This window comes from Desmodus rotundus, chromosome 11 (assembly GCF_022682495.2).
Source record: "Desmodus rotundus isolate HL8 chromosome 11, HLdesRot8A.1, whole genome shotgun sequence".
Taxonomy (NCBI): Eukaryota; Metazoa; Chordata; class Mammalia; order Chiroptera; family Phyllostomidae; genus Desmodus; species Desmodus rotundus.
This window is the reverse complement of record NC_071397.1, coordinates 39,891,849-39,914,490: the sequence shown is the minus strand read 5'-3', so window position 1 is coordinate 39,914,490 and position 22,642 is coordinate 39,891,849. Positions and strand designations below refer to the sequence as shown.

The window sequence follows — 22,642 nt, the reverse complement described above, 5'->3', positions numbered from 1 at the left end:
TTAGCAGTCAAAAATCTCCCAATGAAGAAAAGCCCAGGACCAGATGGCTTTGCTGGTGATTTTAACCAAATATTTAATGAGTAATTAATGCCAATCCTTCTCAAACTTTTCCAAAAAAAGCAAAAAAGAGGGAACGGTTCCAAACTCATTTTCTGAGGCCATAAACAAAAGCCAGAAAAGGACACTATCAGAAAACTACGGACCAATATCCTGATGAATATGGTATAAAAATGCTGAATAAAATATAGCAAACCAATTTTTCATCACATTAAAAGAATTGTTCATCATGATCAAGTGAGATCTATACCTGGGATGCAAGTACAGTTCAATATATGCACAAAACCAATGCAATACATCACATTAATAAAATGAAAGAAAAACATCATATAATCTTTTCACAGAGAAAGCATTTGACAAAATTCTACATCCATTCATAAGATTTATAGTATCAAAGAACTGAATTATATAACAAATAATATTTCTTAGATTATTCATTCAACAAATATTTATTAAGGGTCTATTATTTATCACATAGGCTTTAAGGTGCTGAGACTGTAACAGTTAATAAATTATATGAAACGATTCCTGCCCCATGACCTCATAAAACCTATTTTCAAGGGTCAAAGGTAGCAGATACACAGTAACTGGACAATATGTATCTAAGATGGTAATAAGTGTCACCAAGTTGAAAAAAAGGCACAGGAGGCAAAAAGCAGGGGTAGTTATTGCAATTTAAATACAGTACTCAGAGATGGCTTATCTGAGCAAAAAATTAAAGAGAAAACATTTTCACAGTACAGTGAAACAGCAAAGCTAAAAGTTTGTTTTTAAAAAAAATAATTAAAATTGGTAAACTCATGACAAGACTGATCAAAGTGAAAAAAAAAAAGGATTTCTAATTCACCAATACCGGGAGTGAAAGAAGAGACATCACTACACATTGTGTGTGTGTATGTGTGTGTGTGTATACACATATATAACATATATATGTAATACAAAGATAGTAAGAGCATATACAATGAACAACTGTAGGTAGGTAGATCTTAAAATTTAGATAAAATGGGCAAATTTCTAGAAAAAAGTAATAAAACTGACATAAGTAGAAATTTTAAATAGTCCTGTGTCTACTAAAGAAATTAAATCTGTAACTTTAAACTCTCCCACAAAGATAAACTCCAAATGGCTTCAATGGGGAATCATGCAAATATTTAAGGAAGAAACTATGTCAATGTTATAAAAGTTCCAGAGAATAGGAAAAAGTTCCCAACTTGATACCAAACCAGATAAAAATGTTAAACCAGTCATTCTGTAGTGAACATAGATGCAGAACAACTAAAAAAAAAAAAAAACCCAAAATGAATCCAGTGACATAAAAAAGATGACAAATCATGAGCAAATAGCACATATTCCAGAAATGAGAGGTGTATTAAAACTTCAAGTCTTTAAGTTTTTTTTGAACACTTTCTACCTAAGGTGGAAAGACGTCCACCATCACCACTTCTCTTTAACATTGTCCTAGAGTTCCCTGTCAGTTCAATAAGGCAAGCAAAAATATCATTATCTTAAAATCAGAGCATTAAGAAATAAAACTGTCATTATTTGCATATGACATGACTGTATATGTTCAAATTCCAAGAGTCTAAAAGCTATTAGAAAGAACAGGTGGATTTGGCAAAGTTTCTGGATACAAAGTCAATATAAGAAAATCATTGTATTTCTAAATTTTAGCAACAATATCGCAGACAAAGATTCCTTATCAAGAAACAAAATGACCAAACATAGAAGAAAAGGTTCAGGAACTGGACTTCATTAAAATTAAGAACTTTCTTCAAAAGACAGCATACAGAAATTCTGGTTCTTCAAAGATGCCAATGAGAGAATGAAAAGGGAAGCCACAGGCTGGGGGATAAATACATACAAGTAAATATAAATACAGACGTATGGATATAAACAGAAACAGAAAAAGAGAGGGAGAGATGGAAGAAGAGAGGGACAGGGAGGTAGGGAGTGGGAGAGAGAAATACAGATAGTTGGAGAGAGCTTTTGACTAGAAAAGAATAGGAGGAAATTTTCTGGTGACAGAAATGTCATATCTTGTTTTGAATGGTGGCTACACAACTGACTACATTTGTTAAAACTGATCAAATTGAACACAAGATCTGTGCATTTTATAGTATGTAAATTATAGCAACAATAAAAAAAGAAACAGAAAGAATTGATGATCTAGATGGCAACATAAGTTTCTCCCTATTTCGGTCCCTATCACAACAGGAACAACTACCAACTATCCATTGACAAGATACCATTGTGACATTCCCGGAACATGGGGGCGAGGATGACGTACCATTTCTGAACTACAAAGACTAAAAAGGATCACAAAGAACCACACTAGAAGAGTAAAAGGAATGGTTACACTCCAACTGCACTGCTGTCCTCCAGGTTGCACAGTACCACACCAAGAGGGTGCCATTGGCCTACAGTGTCTCCCGTGAGGAAAAGCCCATGGTAGATATCCAGCATCTCCAGGACTGTGGAATGCTTCATGGGAGGTCCACTTGGGTCTTACAGGGTTGAAAGGGGAATATGTGGGGGTTGACTATTGCATATCAGATTGAAAAAGCAAACTGTTTTTTCTCTTTTTTTATCCTCACCCAAGGCCATGTCTATTGGTTTTTACAGAGGGGAAGGGAGGGAGAAAGAGAGGGAGAGAAACATTGATGTGAGAGAGAAACAACGATTGGTTGCCTTTCATATGTGTTCCCAATAAGGACTGAACCTGCAACCTCAGCATGTGCCCTGACCAGGAATGAAACCCTTGACCTTTTGGTGTGTGGGACAATACCCAACCAACTAAGCCACACTGGCCAAAGGAAGAAACTGGCATTTAACCACACTGTAGACCCAACAAACCTAAGATACATTTGTCAACAGCAGCAGAATACATTCTTTTCAAGTGCACATGGAATATTTTGTAGAACAGATCATATGTTAGGCCACAAAACCAGTCTCAAGAAATTCAAGAAGACAGAAATTATATCAAGTATCTTTTCTAACCACAATGATATGAAACTGGAAAATTCACAAATACAAAGAAACAACACACTCCTGAACACCAAGGGATTAAAGAAGAAATCAAAAGAGAAATCAAAAATACCTAGAAATGGATGTGAATGGAAACACAACATACCAAAACTTAAGGGGTATGTACACATAGTTCTAAGAATGAAGTCTACAGTGATAAATACATATATCAAGAAAAATAAAAGATGTCAAATAAACAACCAAACTTTATGCCCTTAGGAACTAGGGGGAAAAAAAGCCAAAAGTTAGCAGAAGAAAGGAAATAATAAAGATTAGAGCAGAAATAAATGAAATAGAGAACAGAAAAACAATAGAAAAGATTAACAAAACTAAGAGTTCCCTCTTGGGAAAAAACAAACAAAATTGACAAAACCTGAGCTACATTAATCAAGAAAAAATAAGAAAGAAACCAAATGAATAAAATTATAAAGAAGGAGACATCATACCGATATCACAGAAATAAAAAGAATCATAAAGGACTGCTATGAATAATTATACATAAAAAATTGGATAACCTAGAATGGATGAATTCTTAGAAATATAAAACCTACCAAGTTTAAATCTTGAAATAGAAAATCTAAACAGAGCAATAAAAAGTAAGGAGATTACATCAATAATCAAAACCTTGCAACAAGGGAAAGCTCAGGACAAGACAGTTTCACTGGTGAATTGTTTTCAATTTTTTATTTCTTTTACTGATTCTAGAAAGGGGGAGAGAGAGAGGGAAAGAAACATTTTTCCCCTTCCTTCCCCTCTCTCTAAAAATAAATTAAAAAATCTTTAAAATATATACATATACTAAAACATTTACTCTGGTACTATGTGTAGAAAAGGGTGTCGGAGGATAAGAACAGATGTGTGAATGTTCTGAGGCCAGTGATAAACACCAGGCTAGAGATGATGCTTACGTAGAGTGGATGCAGCTAGTAAAGGTAGAGAGGAGTAAATGTATTTGGGACATGTATCAGAACAAGAGCTAACATTTATTGAACTAATATTGTACATTGTTCTAAGCACGTCACATATATTAATTCTATTAACAACCTATAAAATTTGACATTTTGCAGATGAGAACACACACACAGGTGAAGAAAATGGCCCAAGGTCACAGAACGAGTTAGTGGTAAAAAAATTTTGATTCCTTGGCCTCTGCTCTTAACCACTATGAGACAGAACTCTTAGTGACAGAATGTACACGGGAGGAAAGAGAACATGGGTAAGCAAAACAAGATAACAAGTGTAACTTTCAGATTTCAGGCTTGTGTAAATGGATTGACAATGGTGCCATTTACTGAGCTTTAGTGCATTGCAGAAGGCCAGGATTATAACAGAAGAAGATGAATTTAGTTTGGAACAGACTGAGTTTCAACTGTCTTTCTTTAAAAATTAAGTTTATTGGGGTGACAATGGTTAATAAAATTATAAAATATACGTTTTAAGTATACAATTCTATATCATCTATATATTGCATTGCATGTTTACCACCCAAAGTCAAATCTCCTGTCACAATATACTTGACCTCCCTTTACCGTTTACTACCCCACCACCCTTGCCCTCTGGTAACCACCATACTGTTGTCTGTGTCTACGAATTCTTGTTTGTCTGTTTGTACATTTGTCGCTTTCAGTTTTATAACCCACATATGAGTGCAATCATATGGGTTTTGACTTTCTTTGTTTGACTTGCATGACAAAGAAAAGTTTGAAACCATTTATTTGCAAAGATATATGCATCTTTATGCTCACTGCAGCATTCTTCACAGTGGCCAAGACATGGAAACAACCGACATGTCCCTTAATAGATGATTGGTAAAAAATATGTGGTACATATATACAATGGAATATTACTCAGCAATAGGAAAAGATGACATACAATTTGCAACAACATAGATAAATCTTGACATCATATAAGCAACATAAGTCAACTGTCTTTTAAAAATCCACACAGAGATGGCCAGAAATTTAAAGCAGAAGCCAAGTACATAAAAGATAAATTATGGGCATGGATAAACATGCACAAGAAGTGAATATAAATTGAAACCATAAAGTACAGGACTAAGCAAGCCTTAAGAAACTCCGTAAGTAGATTTCAGGAAAAGGAGGGAAGACTGTTAAAGTGATCAAGTAACTAACTGGAGAACATGGTGTTAGAGAAGCCAAAAGAAAAGAATATTTCAAGTAGAGAATGGTCAACGATGTTGAAAGCTACTGAAGAGATTCAGGTATCTTATTTTTCTCAGGATAGTTCTCAAGCTTAAAAAGGTAGAAAGTCCTGTAGGCTCAACAATTTTGAATAAAAACATCACAAATAACCTCTAAGGAAAAAACTTTACATTAAACAATTGTTAAAATTTTTCTGAACCACTTAACTATCAAAATATTTAAGACCCATATGTGAAAACCTCCATCAAGGAATTTTTAAGTTTTTAACTTTTACTGCAAAAAACATAAAATAGTTAAAATATATTTTATTTCTATGTAAACAGAGAGTAAAATTATTCTTACCTGTATAAAAAAAGATCTTTGGCAAGTCGCTTAGGTCCAATGATTTTGAAGATAATTTCATATGTTTCAAGTGCCTTCCGATGAACTCCACCTGGTAATGCTGGATGTAGACACTGAGCTAGGCGTTTGCCTATCGTCAGCTTTTTAGGTACTACTTGGTACTTTGCATTATTTTGTAAAACCTTGAAGAAAACACTTTAATTCAGTTGAGAAAAAAATATTACATTCCATTTTATTTCCACTTTCTAACACACTTTTATCAAAAAATCCTTATAGGACTTCCTTATACTTTAAAAAAATTAGAGAGGAGACCAAAAAACTTATTTTTGTCAGTTATATCAATTAATGTATACCATATGTGAAATTAAAACTGAGGATTTAAAAAATATTTAATGTGTTTTAAAAAACCTATTGCATGTTAATAGAAATGGCATATTTGATGAAAAAAATAACAACATTCCAAAACAAATTCTTTCAGAAGAGAGGCATGTTTGAGATTTTTTTGTAAAACTTTAATGTTAATCAGCCTTTGATCTATTTGCATATGTTGTTTGAAATATATAAAGAATACTGTCTTCAAGAGGGAGAACCACTGTGTTAGTGTATCATGTTATAATAGCAAGTAATTGTAATGTTTACAAAAATCTACATGAGATTAAAATTGCCCATTTGTTTTTGCTACAATTCCCAAATGGACCAAACACATTTTGCTTTATTTATTCAATCATAACATTTCTTAAGAGATCATTGGTCAGGGTAGAATTTATAGAAGAAGATCCTATTGTACAAACTACCCAAAGCAGATTAATTATTTTTTTAATTTTTTAAAATTATTTATTGATTATGCTATTACAGTTGTCCCATTTCCCCCCCTTCACTCAACTCCATCCTGCCCACCCCCTCCCTCCCACATCCCCCCCCTATAGTTTGTGTCCATGGATCATACTTATATGTTCTTTGGCTTCTCCATTTCCTACACTATTCTTACCCTCCCGCTGTCTATTTTACACCTATCATTTATGCTGTTTATTCTCTGTTCCTTTCCCCCCTCCCTCTCCTTCCCACTCCCCTATTGATAACCCTTCATATGATCTCCATTTCTGGGGTTCTGTTCCTGTTCTAGTTGTTAGCTTAGTTTGCTTTTGTTTTGGTTTTAGGTGTGGTTGTTAATAACTGTGAGTTTGATGTCATTTTTACTGTTCCTATTTTTGATCTTCTTTTTCTTAGGTAAGTCCCTTTAACATTTCATAGAATAAGGGCTTGGTGATGATGAACTCCTTTAACTTGACCTTATCTGAGAAGCACTTTATCTGCCCTTCCATTCTAAATGAAAGCTTTGCTGGATACAGTAATCTTGGATGTTGGTCCTTGCCTTTCATGACTTTGAATACTTCTTTCCAGCCCCTTCTTGCCTGTAAGGTCTCTTTGGAGAAATCAGCTGACAGTCTTATGGGAAGTCCTTTGTAGGTAACTGTCTCCTTTTCTCTTGTGCTTCTAAGATTCTCTCCTTCTGTTCAATCTTGGGTAATGGAATGATGATGTGCCTTGGTGTGTTCCTCCTTGGGTCCAGCTTCTTTGGGACTCTCTGAGCTTCCTGGACTTCCTGGAAGTCTATTTCCTTTGCCAGAGTAGGGAAGTTCTCCTTCATTATTTGTTCAAATAAGTTTTCCATTTTTTGTTCTTCCTCTTCTCCTTCTGGTACCCCTATAATTCGGATGTTGGAACGTTTCAAGATGTCCTGGAGGTTCCTAAGCCTCTCCTCATTTTTCCGAATTCTTGTTTCTTCATTCTTTTCTGGTTGGATGTTTCTTTCTTCCTTCTGGTCCACACCGTTGATCTGAGTCCCAGTTTCCTTCGCATCACTATTGGTTCCCTGTACATTTTCCTTTGTCTCTCTTAGCATAGCCTTCATTTTTTCATCTAGTTTTCAACCAAATTCAACCAATTGTGTGAGCATCCTAATTACCAGTGTTTTGAACTGTGCATCTGATAGGTTGGCTATCTGTTCGCTGCTTAGTTGAATTATTTCTGGAGCTTTGAATTGTTCTGTCATTTGGGCCATTTTTTTTTTTTTTGTCTTGGCGTGTCTGTTACTTAAAAGGGTGGAGCCTTAGGTGTTCCCTGGGGCAGGGTAACGCTGGTGCTGCGCTGTGACACAGTGACGCTGTGACGCTGTACGTGGGGAAGGGGCTGGGGGGGAACAATGGCGCCTGCTCCACTCAACTCCGGGTTTCAGCCACTCCCTCCGCTTCCCACACTCAAATTGGGCCCCTCTTGTGCTGGTTCCCGAGTGGGTGGGCTTGCGCATGCTCTAGGCCCCTGCGGGTCTCTCTAATGACCTCTCCTGTGAGGCTGGGAGTTTCTCCTGCTGCTGCCCCAACCCCCACGGGCGTTTTCAGTCATAGGTTTGAGGCTTTATTTCCCTCCGTGCTGGAGCCCTGGGTTACGCGGTGTGCTTCACGCCCCGCCGTTCCTCCCGGTTTATCTATGCGCCAATGTTGGGCTGCGGGGTGTCCGCCGCTCTGCCTGCCCCATTCTCCGCCACTCTGAGTCCGACCCTCTTGGTTTATCTGTGTGCGAATGTGGGGCCGCAGGGTCTGCTAGTGGTCAGACTGCCTGCCCTGTTCGTCCCACACTCCGCCAGTCTCGGTCCTGCCACAGCCACGTGAGTCCTCTCCGCCCCGGTTGCTGCCCGTCTCTGCCCCTCCTACCGATCTGGATGAATGTTTCTTTTTTATGTCCTTTGTGTCGGACTTCCTTGCCGTTCGATTTTCTGTCAGTTCTGGTTGTGCGAGGAGGCTCAGTGTGTCTACCTACGCCTCCATCTTGGTTCTCCCGCAGATTAATTATTTAAGCAATAAGAAGAACTTATGAATGTAGTTTTTCAAAGTATTATGGTAAAGGGATGGCAGAATATTACAAAATGAATACTAAAAATGAATACAAAATAATATATTAAAACTGAATTTAGAAGTAAACAAAAGTCCTTTATTTTACAAAATAAACAGAGGTTAAAATATATAAAATAAGACTTGCCAAAGGCAGTATTAGCAGAAGAGTCAGCACTAGATCTTCCAGTTCATTAAAAAAAAAAGTAGAGGCTATAACTGAGGTCCATTTTATATTTAAAAATATGAAAACCCTTGCCTTGCTTCACTGTGACTTTAGGTAAGTTTAACTAATGACTTGAATACCCTACTTGGAATTATCTGGATACCGTAAAATCTGTTTACATGAATATTGATAACTATAAAAAACTAATTATATATGTAATCAAGCAAATCAATTTCTACAATTTGAACTGCTTTCAAATATAGTTCCAAGCAAGTCTTCAGAAAGAGACTCTTCAGAACAAAAAAGAACCTAACTAGCTTTAAGCAAAGTAGTACTGTTGGCTGTAGTTTCATGGGGATGTTGTAAAAAATCTGAAAATGTATCAAACCTCAAATTATAAATGTTAGAATTTAACATGTCAAACCTAAGTTTGGGCATCTAATTTTAAGAGAAATCCTTAGCATAGTGAAAATGAAAGCTTTTCTTTTTAAGATAGCAAGGTAATCATTTGTAGTATCAGAAGGAAAACTAGTGTTCTCGGTATATATTTTAAGACACATTTCTTTCCTAATAATTGCATGCTAAGGTGATTGATGTCAAAATTGTTATTGAAAGAGCTTTCCTTTTCCATCTGCTCCCCTGGTTCATTTAATATTTAGAAGCGTTCCTACTCATTGACAACTACTTCTTTAAAAAAATCCAAAAAACTTCAAAAACATAAAACTATGGATATAAGGAGATTAAAAATTTCGTTTTTAGTTAAGGAAAAAAATAGTGTCAAAATTTAAAACTATGATCAATGATAACACCATATTTACAATGGATAAAAATCAGAGAAGTCAAAAAAGATCATTCAAGACCAAGCTCTAAGTCACTGCTAGTCATTTTTCTAAAAAGTACTGTACTGAGTACCATTATGGTTTGATGGGATATAGAATGCTTCCTTACTGTTACATACCATTTGTGAAGAACATGTTACTGCTTTCCACATGCAGATTTTCACTTTGTTGCCATGAACTCCAGAACCCTATGTGGTGCTCAACTACAGACACTTATTAGTCCTATGGTTAGCATGTGTGCTTCTTCCTTATGTGTTTTTATAGGTAACAATAACAACAACTATAATTTTGTTGTTTTGGTCTTAAAAATATGCCTGACTACACAGGCAAGCAACTCATGAAGTAAAATAGCAGTAACAAAACTAATTCTGAGGTTTAGTTATGTTTTCAAATTTTTTACTTCAAGATTTAGAGAAATTTAATAAGCATAGACACAGATTACTGATTTGTACTACTTTTTCTGATACGGATGAGACTCACATACCTTATTAAGTTTTCCAAGTGCTGAAATCAAATCTGCCCATTCACTGGAGTATTCAAAATTCTTTAGTGCTTTGTCAATTGCAGCTACATAGTTTCTATATTTTGGGTCACTCAGTAACTCCAGCTCTTCTGTGTTCATCCTCCCACAGTGTCTCACTAGAGGCCAGGTCCAAAATCATGTAAAATCATTACCTACAAAAGAATTTTGCAGGAGGAACCAAAGTTACAAGTAAAGTATTAAAATGGGTTCAGATGCTCTTTTTTCAAAGTTAACTGCTAACTTTTAAATGTTACTTAAATTAGAAGAGGTTAATACTTTGGTCAGCTATTATGCAGGGTCATGGAAGTATTAAAAGACAGCTTTAAAGAAAACTCATTATGTGTTTCCTCCTAGGAACTGGAAAAATGGCTGTAAGATTTTAGGGATATAGAGGAGTAGGAAATATTCTATATTTCAATTTAAAAATCATCCTATATCCCTGTCATATTTGCTGATAAAACATTTCTGATATACATAGCTCTTTCTTTTGTTTTGATCCTACACACTAAGACTGGTTAGACTGCAAACATCAAGGACATTCACAATGAAAAAGGAAAAAGAAAAAATGAATGACTTGGAGATTATCTTATTTTATTAAGCAATAAATCAGCATATAGTATGAAGGAACACCAGCTCTTTGAAATTAAACCTTAATTTCTTAATTTTAATAAAAATGACAAGTACTTGTGGTAGTTTAAAATATATTCACAAATTCTTTGATATTACTTTCAAAAAGTGGTACCTAATCCTTCAGCCCCTAGGGCTGGACTTTGTGACTTAATTCTAAGGAAAATAATAGAGCAGAAATGACAATGTATAATGGCTAAGACTATATCATAGATGCACTCCAGATTCTGCCCTACCTCCCCTCCCATCACTAGTGCTGGGGAAAGCCAGCAAGCCAGCCACCATGTTATGAGGACACTTCCAAGAACCCTATGGATTAGTTCCTGCAGTAAGGGCTTGAAGTTCTCTGACAACAGCCTTGAGAATGAACCATTTTAAAGGCAGATCCTCCAGCCCCAGGCAAACCTTGATTTGACTGCAAGACTAACCAACACTTTGGTTGTAACTTAATGAGAGAACCTGAGCCAGAACTACATAGCTACATCCCTCAAATTCATATCTCCAGAAAGCTGCTGTTTTAGGCCACTGAGTCTGGGAGTAATTTATTATACAGCAATAGATAACTGACACAGAGTAGTAACAGGATTTAATTGATGCTTAACTTAGAAACCAGTGTAGCCTCTCCTGCAATTATTTTGGTATCCTTTCTGACTTAGTTAACTAACTCTGAAACTTTCCCTGGAGCTGGGTTCATGGAACCAAAGGAGGGTCTAAGAATGGGTCTCAAAAGGAGTCTAACACAATTCAATGGGGAGAGGGATGGTGTAAAACTAGTCTTTTCAACGAATGGTTTTGGGATAACTGGATACCCACACTTCTGTAAAAGAATTAAGTTTATTCCATCCTCACACCTACACAAAAGTGGATCACAGATTTAAATGTAACAGCACTATAAAACCCCTAGAAGAAAACACAGGATTAAATCTTTGTTACCCAGGGCCAGCCAATCTTAGAAATAACACTGACAGCACTACAAGCAACAAAAGAAAAAAAACAGTTAAATTGGACTCCATCAACATTAAAAACCTTTGTACTTCATAGGACATCATCAACTCACAGAATGGAAGAACATCTATCTCCCATATTTCTGATAATGAACTTGAAATATATAAAGAACTCTTATAAGTTCACAATAAAAAGACAAATAATTTAAAAGTGGGCAAAAGATGTGAGTAGACATTTCTCCAAATACATACAAATGGCCAATAAGTACATAAAATGATACTCAACATCCTTAATCACCAGGGTGAAATTCAAAACTACAGTGAGATACTCACATAACTAGGATGGCTAGAATAAAAAAGACAATAAAAAATACTGGCAAAGATATGGAGAAATGGAAACCTTCTACACTGCTGGTGGGAATGTAAATCAGTGAAGCTGCTTTGGAAAATAGTCTGACACTTCTCAAAAGGTTAAACATAGAATTATTATATGAGTCAGCAATTCCACTGCTAGGTGTGTGATATGCACCAAGAGAAATGAAAACATGTCCACACAAAACTTTTGGATGTTCAAAGAAGAATTATCCATAATAGCTAAAGACAGGAAATAACACAAATGTCCATCAACTAATGTATGGATAAATAAAATACAATGGAACATTCTTCAACCATAAAAAGGAATGAAGTACCACTACATGCTACAACACAGATGAACACTGAAAACATGCTAAGTGAAAGAAACCTTTCACAAAAAACATATATTGTATGATTCTACTTATATGAAATGTCCAGAATAGACAAATCTATAGAGAAGTACATTAGTTTTTGCTTAGGGAGGTGGGAGGCAGGAATAAGGGGGGGAATGGAGAGTGATTCCTAATGAGAATGGGGTTTCTTTTCCAGGTTATAGAAATGTTCAAAATTGGGTGTAGGAATGGTTACACAACTCTGTGCATGTTCTGAAAACCACTAAATTACACACTTTAAATGGGTGAATTATATGGTATGTATGTTATCTTAATAAAGAAATACATATATAAAATAGGCCTCATAGATCTGTGAAATTCCTCAAATTACACACAAAATTTATATATTACATTTTTGGGGGGAGGTAAGTCTACTACCTTAATAATATTTGTAAAAATATTTTTCTACATAACCCTCAAAAAGTTTAAGAATTATTATTCTAGAAAACACAGCCTATATTAGTAAAAACTGTTTGCAACAGAAAAAGCGATTTTTTTAATTACTTTTGTACTTTATTTTTAGATGAAAAACTAATGTCACAATTATTTTTCCTCAGAATTTTATTATATTCTTCCATTATATTTGAGCATAATTTGAAAATAAATCAGATATCAATCTGATACTCTTTTCTTGTCTGATAATTATTTTCTTTTCCTTTTCTTTCTTTTTTTTTATCCTCACCACAGGACATGCTTTTATTGATTTTAGAGGGAGAGAGGGAGAGAGAAACATTGATATGGAGAGAAACACTGATTGATTGTCTCCCATACACACCTTGACTGGGGATCAAACCTGCAACCTAGGTAGGTGACCCGACTAATAATAGGTATCACCTTTTTTTGGTGTATGGGATGACACTCCAACCAACTGACCCATCTAGCAAGGGTTAATAATTGTTTTCTTGTTGTGTGATACTTGTAGGATACTCTTACTTTTTTATTTTTTATTGTTGTTCAACTACAGTTGTCTCCATATTCCACCCACTACTCCCCACACCCCCTCTATCCTCATCCCCCACCCTCAATCGTACCCTCCTTTGGCTTTGTCCATGTATGCCCTACACATGTTCCTTGACAACCCTTCCTCTTTTTACCCCCATTATCTCCCACCTCCTCTCTGGCCACCGTCAGTTTGCTCTTTATTTCAATGTCTCTGGTTATACTTTGCTTGCTTGTTTGTTTTGTTCATTGTGTTCTACTTACAGGTGAGATTATATGGTATTTGTCTTTTACTTATGGGCTTATTTCACTTAGCATAATGCTCTCTCCAGATCCATCCATGCTGTCTCAAGGGGTAGGAGCCCTTCCTTCCTTCCTTCCTTCCTTCCTTCCTTCCTTCCTTCCTTTCTGCTGTGTAGTATTCCATTATGTAAATATACAATAGTTTTTTGATCCACTCATTTACTGATGGGCACTTAGGTTGCTTCCAACACTTGGCTATTGTAAATTGTGCTGCTATGAACATTGGGGTACATAGGTTCTTTTGGATTGGCATTTCAGGGTTCTTAGGGTAATTATACCCTAAGGGATTACCCAGCAGTGGAATCACCGGGTCAAAAGGCAGTTCCATTTTTAGTTTCCTGAGGAAATTCCATACTGTTTTCCACAGTGGCTGCACCAGTCTGCATTTGCACCAACAGTGCACTAGGACTCTTTTCTCTACAACCGCTCCAGCACTTGTTGTTTCTTGATTTGTTAATGATGGCCTTTCTAACTGGTGTGAAGTGGTATCTCATTGTGGTTTTAATTTACATCTCTGATGGCTGGTAATGCTGAGCATTCTTTCATATGTCTCTGGGCCCTCTGTATGTCTTCCTTGGAGAAGTGTCTGTTCAGGCCCTTAGCCCATTTTTTAATTGAGTTGTTTGTCTTCCTGGAGTAGAATCCTGTGAGTTCTTTATGTATTTTGGAGATCAAACCCTTCTCTAAGGTATCACTAGCAAATATGTTCTCCCATAAAGTTGGTTCCTGTTTCATTTTCATGATGGTTTCTTTAGCCATGCAGAAGATTTTTTATTTTTTAAGTATATTTTATTGATTATGCTATTACAATTGTCCCATATTTTTCTCCACTTTATCCCCCTCTGCCCTGCAACCCCTTCTCCCTCCCTCCAGAATTCCTCCCGCCTGACTTCATGTCCATGGATTGTACACATAAGTTCTTTGGCTTTCTCATTTCCTATGCTATTCTTAACCTCCCCCTCTCTATTTTTTACCTACCAATTATGCTTCTTATTCTCTGTACCTTTCCCCCCAATTCTCTCCCTCCACCCCCGCACTGATAACCTTCCATGTGATCTCCATTTCTGAGATTCTGTTCCTGTTCTAGTTGTTTGCCTAGTTTTTGTTTTTTAGGTTCAGTTGTTGATAGTTGTGTTGGTTGTCATTTTACTGTTCATAATGTTTCATCATCTTCTTTTTCTTAGATAAGTCCCTTTAACATTTCATATAATAATGGCTTGGTGATGATGGAACTTCTTATCTGGCAAGCACTTTATCTACCCTTCCTCTCTAAATGACAGCTTTGCTTGATAGAGTAGTCTTTGATGTAGGTCCTTGCCTTTCATAGGGGTGCCAGAAGGAGAAGAGAAAGAGCAAGACATTGAAAGCTTATTTAAACAAATAAGGAAATAAGGGAAACTTTCCCAATCTAGTAAAGGAACTAGACCTGCAAGTCCAGGATGCTCAGAGAGTCCCAAAGAAGTTGGATCCAAGAAGAAGCTTTTTAGTTTGATGTAGTCCCATTTGTTTATTCTTTCCTTTATCTCCCTTGCTCTAGGGGACATACCGGTGAAAATATTGCTGTGTGGGCTATCTGAAAATTTTCTGTCTCTGTTTTCCTCTAGGACTTTTATGGAGTCACAACTTATATTTAAGTATTTTATCAATCTTCAATTTATTTTTGTGTATGGTACAAGTTGGTGGTCAAGTTTCTTTCTTTCTTTTTTTTTTTTTTTTGCATGTACCTGCCCAGATCTCCCAAAACTATTTGTTGGAGAGGCTATTTTTACTCCATTTTATGCTCCTGCCCTCTGTGTCAAATATTAATTGACCATACACACATGGGTTTGTTTCTGGGCTCTCTATTCTGTTCCATTGACCTATGAGTCGGTTTTTATGCCAATACCAGACTATTTTGATTACAGTGGCCTTGTAATATAGTTTGATATCAGGCATTCTGATCCCTCCTACTCTGTTCTTCTTTCTCAAAATTGCTGAGGCTATTCACGGTCATTCATAGTCCCATATAAATTCTTGAAATGCTTGCTCTAGATCTGTGAAGCATGTCATTCATATTTTAATAGGGATTGTATTGAATCTATAAATTGCTTTGGGTAGTACAGACATTTTAAGGATGTTCTTTCAATCCATGAACACCGTATATGCTTCCATTTCTTTGTGTCTTCCTTAATTTCTTTCTTCAGTGTTGTGTAGTTTTCTGAATACAAGTCTTTTACCTCCTTAGTTAGGTTTGTTCCTAGGTAGTATATTTTTCTTATTGCTATAGCAAATGGAATTTTTTCCTGATTTCTGTTTCTGCAGTTTCATTGTTGGTGTAAAAAATGCCTTTGATTTCTGAATACTGACTTTGTATCCCACTGTTTTACCAAATTCAGTTATTACATTAAGCAGTTTTTTTGGTGGAGTCTATAGAGTTTTCTATGTACACTATCATGGGATCTGTAAACAATGAAAGTTTTACTCCCTCCCTTCCAATTCAGAACTCTTATTTCTTTTTCTTGCCTGATCTCTGTGGTTAGAACTTCCAATACTATGTTGAATACAGTGGTGAAAGAGGACACCCTTGTCTTGTTCCTGATGTTAGGGAGAAAGGTTTTAGTTTTTGCCCATTGAGTATGATATTGGCTGTAGTTATCCCATATATGGCCTTTGTTATGTTGAGGTACACCCCCTCTATTCCCACTTTGCTGAGTTTTTTTATCCTAAACGAGTGCTGTACTTTACCAAAAGCTTTTATAGCATCTATTGATATGATCAAGTGATTTTTGCCTTTCCTTTTGTTTATGTGATGTATTACATTTATTGATTTGAGAATATTGTACCATCCTTGCAACCCCAGGATGAATCCCACTTGATCATGCTATATGATCTTTTTAATGTAATGCTGGATGCGGTTTGCCAATATTTTGCCGAGGATCTTAGTGTCTATGATATTGGCCTGTAGTTTTCTTTCTTTGTTGTGTCTCTGTCTGGTTTTGGAATTAGGATGATGCTGGCCTCATAAAAGAGTTTGGAAGTCTTTGCTCTCCTTAAATTTTCAGCATATTTTGAGAAGGACAGGGGTTAGTTTTCCTAAAATGTTTTGTAAAATTCTCCTGTGAAACCAGCCAGTCCAGAGTTTTTGTGTGCTGGGAGATTTCTGATTACTGCTTTAATTTCACTGGCTGTTATCAGTCTGTTCAGGTTTTGTGCTTCCTCTCAATTCAGTTTTCTAGAAGTTTGTCCATTTTACTCAGTGTTTTCAATTTCTTGGCATAGAGTTATTCATAACAATTTCTTATAATTCTTTATATTTCTGTGGTATCTGTTGTAATATCTCCTCTTTCATTTCTGATTTTATTTATTTGGGTCTTCTCTCATTTTTTCTTGATGAGTCTGGTTAAAGGGTTGTCGATTTTGTTTCTGTTTTCAAAGTACCAGCTCTTGGATATATTTATCTCTTGAATTGTTCTTTTTAGACTCTGTCATTTAATTCTGCTCTGATCTTGATTATCTCCTCCCTTCTACTTGCTTTGGGCTTTGTTTTCTCTTGTTCCTTCAGTTCTTGTAGATGTAGGGTTAAGCTGTTTGAAAATCTTCTATGTTCTTTAGGTTAGCCTGTATTGCTCTGAACTTCCCTCTCAGGACTGCCTTCATTGTATCCCTTAGGTTCTTGGTTGTTGTGTGTTCATTTTCATGTTTCCAGAAACTACTTGATTTCTTTCTTGATCTCATTGTTAACTCATTCATTGTTTAATAACATGTTATTCAGTCTCCATGAATTTGACTGTTTTTGAGTTTTTTCCTAGAGGTTGGTTTCTAGTTTCAAGCCACTGTGGTCTGAGAAAATGCTTGATATGATTTCAATTTCCTTTAATATGTTGAGGCTTGTTTTGTGTCCTATCATGTGGTCTACCTTTGAAAATGTTCCACGTGCACTTGAAAAGAATGTGTATTTTGCTTTGTTGGGATAAAAGTTTATGTATATATCAATTAAGTCCACTTAATCTAGAGCATTGTTCAGTGCCATAATATCTTTGTTGATTCTTTGTTTGGAAGATTTATCCATTGTTGACAGTGGGGTATTAAAATCCCCTACTATAAGTGTGTTGCTGTCTATATCTTTCTTGACCTCCCCCAAGATTTTCCTTATATATTTTAGTGCTCCTGTGTTGGGTGTATAAATGTTTACAATGAGCATGCTTTCTTGATAGATTCTACCCTCGAGTATTATGAAGTGTCCTTCTGTGTCTCTTTTTGTGGCCTTTGTTTTGAAAACTATTTTGTATGATGTAAGTATTGCTTCCCTGGGTTTTTTTCCCTGTCCATTTGCTTGGAATATTTTTTCCCACCCTTCACTTTCGGTATGTACATCTTTTGTTCTGAGGAGGGTCTTTGTAGGCAGCAATGTGTGGGTCATGTTTTCTTATATTCAGCTACCTTGTCTTTTGACTGGAACATTTAACTCATTTACATGTAAGGTTATTATTGATAGGTACTTAATCATTGCCATTTCCCCCCTTGGTACCTGTGTTCCTCTCTGTCTCTTTTCTTCATCTTCTTAAAGCAGCCCCTTTAACATGTCTTGCAATACTGGTATGGTGGATGTGTATTCTTTTAGCCTTCTGTTATCTGGAAAACTCCATATTTTGCTTTCCATTTTATGAGAGCCTTGCTGACTAGTGTATAGTGTAGTCTTGGTTGCAGGCGTTTGCTTTTCACTACTTGGAATATTTTTTGCCATTCCCTTCTGGCATATAGTGTTTCTGTTGAGAAATCAGCTGCTTAGCCTTACTGGAACTCCTTTGTATGAGGCTTCCTGTTTCTCCATGCTGCCTTTAAAATTCTTATTTGTCTTTGAATTTTACCATTTTAACTATATGTCTGGAAGTAGGACTCCTTGGGTTCATCTTAATTGGAACATTTTGCGCTTCCTGGACTTGTGTGATGTTCTCCTCTCAACAAATTAGGGAAGTTTTCTGTCTTTATGTTTTCAAAAAAGTTTTCTATCCCTTGCTCCTTTCTTCTTCTGGAACCCCTATTATACAGATATTATTATGTTTCATGTTGCCCTGTAGCTCCCTTAACCCCTCTTCCTTCTTTTTGAATCTTTTTTCTTTTTCTTGATCTTTCTGGGAATTTTTTTCTACTTTGTCCTCCAGCTCACTGATTCAATCCTCTGCTTCATCTAGTTTGTTTTTAACTCCTTCTACTGTGTTCTTCAGAAGCTATATTTTTCACTTCCTCCTAACTCTTGTTGATAGTTAATATGTCCCTTTACATGCTGATGTAGTTCACAGTAAGTTCCTTGTAGCTTCTCTGTAGTTTTCTGTAATTCTCACTGGGTTCATTTAGCTTCCTTATAACAACTGTTTTTACTCAATGATTTATAGTTTACTTGCCTCTATTTCATTTAGCACTCTTTCTGGGGATTCCTCCTTTTCTTTTGACAGCAGCCTGTTTCTTTGTCTCCCCATTTTAGGGGATTCTCTTCTTGTTTGTTTCTGCTTCTTAAATTGATCTGCTTTGACTCCCTGTCTTTGTGGTGTGACTCCCTGTCTCTGCTATGGTAGGAGCCCTGTGGGATTCAGTGGTGCAGTCTCCTTGATCTCCTGAACTTGATTTTCTTGGGATGCTCTTTATGCCATTTATGTTGGCTCTCAGGATGTAACTGGGTTTTGATCGTGGTTGGGTCATTCTTTGGCTGACTGAGGGTCACTCCACCCACCATATGTTGTATGCTATTGTGCAGGTGCTGCCAGACACAACCACACAGCTCAGGAAACAAACCTACACTTTCAAAAATAATTCCCATCCACAATCCCCCTATCAACAACAAATGAACCAGTACTAATAAGGGTGTAAAGAGATTAAGACTATTATAAGAAAGGAGAAGTGAATATGAGATGATTGAAAGAAATGATTTTGGGAGGATAGAGGAAGGGGCACTAATAAAAGTAGGGAATTGGAGCAATGCAAAAAGAGGAAGTAAAATTTACATCACAAATAAAAAAAGGGAATAAAAAAGACAGAGTGAAGAGAAGGAAATCATACAGTATTAGGTTTAAACAGAAATTAAAAAAAAATAAAGTGAGAGAAAGAAAAAGGAAAACAAATAATTTTTTAAAATAGGAACCAGCCCTGGCTGGTGTAGCTCAGTGGACTGAGTGCGGGCTGTGAACCAAAGGGTCACCAGTTCAATTCCCAGTCAGGGCACATGCCTGGGTTGTGGGCCAGGTCCCCAGTAGGGGGCGTGCAAGAAGCAATCACACATTGATGTTTCTGTCCCTCTCTTTCTCCTTCCCTTCCCCTCTCTCTAAAAATAAATACATAAAATCTTTAAAAAAAGGAACCAAATTGGAGAAAATGATCCACCACAGCACTATCAACAACAAATGAGCTAAGATTAATATAGGTGCAATGGGAATAAGAGGGAAAAAAGGAAAAAAGCTTAAGAGATGTCTAGAGGAAATGGATGTGATTTTGACATGATAGAGGGAGAGGGAATAGTAAGAGTGAGGAATGAAAACCAGGGTGAGATAGGGAAAAATTAAATTTGAGATGAAAAAAAGAAAGGGCAGGATGAGGGAAGAAAACCGAAAAAAAAAAAAACAAAAACAAAAAAAAAAAACAGGCTAAGACAGGGAAAAGTTAAAATCTGAGGTAAAAAAAAAAGAACAGGCAGGATGAAGACAGAATGGAGTAGGAGAGAGGAATGGTAAAATTTGATATTTGAAATAGAAAAACAGTGAAGATCTAGAGATAAAATTGAAAAAAAATGCAACAACTACCCTATCCACAACCAACAAGCAAAATTTGCTAAAGGTGTAGAGAGAACCATGGTATTTTAAGAGTGGGATAAAGAATGTGAAATGATCATTGACAAGAAAATTGGTTTTAAGAGGCTTGATGGGGGAGAAATAATAAGAGTGTGGAATGGAAACAAGTTGTAACAAGAGAGAAAACAAAATTTAAAACAAAAATAGTAAGAGGAAAGAAGAAGGTAAAATGGGATAAGAGAAGGGAGAAGCAAAATATGTGAATTGAAATAAACTATAACATAAAATCTAGTGACTTAATCTGCGCAAACTTGAAGGACAAGAAATGAATGTTAAAAAACTATGCAGAAAAGAAAGTATCACAAATCATGGAGAAGACCACGGTGGATTTTGTCTTGGTAGCATCTAGTATTTACCACTGTTTTTTCTTTCTGGGTCCACCTCTGGTGATGTCAGATGGTGTCACAGTCTGGCTTCAGGCAGCCTGTTCCAGACTACCAGAGATCTACTGTCTGTGGCTGACTCCTTCAGCTGTTAATCATGTCACTCTGCACTCAGCATTCAGACTTAAGCTCCAAGGGTGGGGCAGAGTAACTCCTGGGGGCTGGGCTATTGCTTCCCCTCAGGCTGATGCCAATCAGAGGGGAGTGGTCTGCCTGAGAAAGATGGCTTTGGCAGTATGGTGCATGACTCAGCATGAGGATCCGGGCAGCCACTCTCTCAGTTCTTTCCCCAAAGCCACCATCCCCAGTCACTCCTCAAGTGTCTCTAGTCCACTCTGCCCCACCACCCCCTTTGATGGAGCCCAGGGTAAGTGGCTGCATATGAAAATTTATATGTTGGCCATTTAAATTGCTCTCTGTGTCTCCAGCCATCTGTCTATGGTAGAGAGAAACCCTGACGCTTTTCACCACTGAGTGTTATCTGTGTACTTTTTGGGGAGCCTAGCTTGGGGTTTAGACCCAACACTTCTCAGGGGGATCCCCATGGCTGTTGAAATATCCCTCCAGCACTTTAGCTGCTGCCTGTGAGAGCACAACCAGCCCTCTTGTGTCTCCTCTGCACTCCCTACTAGTGATGTGGTGAATCTGTTTCTTCTGTCTGTCCATGGTTGTAAGGCTTCTCTCCTGTTATTGTTCAGTTGTTTATTCCAGATGACTTCTCCACACCTTAGTTGTAATTCCAGATTGGTCCTGGGAAGAGGCCAGTGTAACTTCCACTCACTCTTCTGCCATCTTGGATCTCTTTTCTAACATTTCTGTTAAATGTCATAATTTCCATCTGAGTTTTGGGAAAAAGCTAAATTTATTAAATCAAAATTTTCTTGGTTAAGGTTATGCCAAAATGAGGCAAAACAAACTTCTCAATTCTCTACCTCAATGACAAAATGATAAACCCTAAATCACTTCTATGAAGAGAAAAATCACCTTAAATATAGAGTCACTTAACAATACGAAATTATTCACTTCAGTATACCATTGGCCAAACACTATGTTTGTGTGCTGACTAAAGAGTATTCTGGATTTTATGATACTTTCATTCCCAACTGGGAGGCATGGAAGTGAGTATGAAATTAGGAAAATCCTTTAAGATAGTAAGTCTATTTTTTTCTTTAAAATTATGATAATTGACTCTAGGGACTTACAATTATACAAAGTTTGATATAAATTTTATCATCATTCCTTTGTGTTCTGGACTCAACAGTAGCAAACCAAATACAAAGGAGTATTCTGAAGTACCTAGAAATTCAAGATAAATAAAAACTTAAATGAATCGAAAATAATCTTAAATTCCATTTCAAAATTGGTTTTTTAAATCATATTTTTATTTTTTTATGCTGTTACAGTTGCTCCTGCTTTTTCTCCCTTTCCCCACTCAGCCCTACCCTCTCCCCTCCCTGAACCAATCCCCATATTATCCTGTATAAATGTTCTTTGGTTAAATTCTTCACCATGTTTCATCCCATTCCTCCTCTCCAGTAGCTGTCAGTCTGTTTTATATATGTAAGCGTCTGTTACTATTTTGTTAGCTGGTTTGTGTTCATTATATTCCACATATCATGTGGTATTTTTCTTTCACTGACTAGCTTAATTTACTTAACATAATTTTCTCCAGGTCCATTCATGCTGTTGCAAAATGTAAGAGCTTTTCTTTTTTACTGCTGAATAGTAGTCCATTGTGTGAAGCTCTGTACCACAGCTTTTTTATCCACTCATAAACTGATGAGCACTTAGGCTGTTTCCAAATCTTGGCTATTATAAATAGCACTGCTATAAACATAGGGATGCATACATTTTCTTTGTATTGGTGTTTTGGGATCCTTG

At 36.5% G+C, this 22,642-nt stretch overlaps 1 protein-coding gene across 6 annotated transcripts in view; it reads right to left on the bottom strand.

Annotated features, from left to right (window-relative positions):
• DOP1A (DOP1 leucine zipper like protein A) overlaps positions 1–22,642 on the bottom strand; it is a 136,128-nt gene that overhangs the window by 72,573 nt on the left and 40,913 nt on the right. For all 6 annotated transcript variants that reach the window (XM_071219622.1, XM_053913892.2, XM_053913890.2 and 3 more), the window contains exons 2-3: positions 9,963–10,153; positions 5,586–5,767 (exon numbers count right to left, since the gene is read on the bottom strand). In XM_071219622.1, the coding sequence (XP_071075723.1) occupies positions 5,586–5,767; positions 9,963–10,100 (320 nt within the window). In that variant the 5' untranslated portion in view covers positions 10,101–10,153. The remainder of the gene's footprint in view (positions 1–5,585; positions 5,768–9,962; positions 10,154–22,642) is intronic.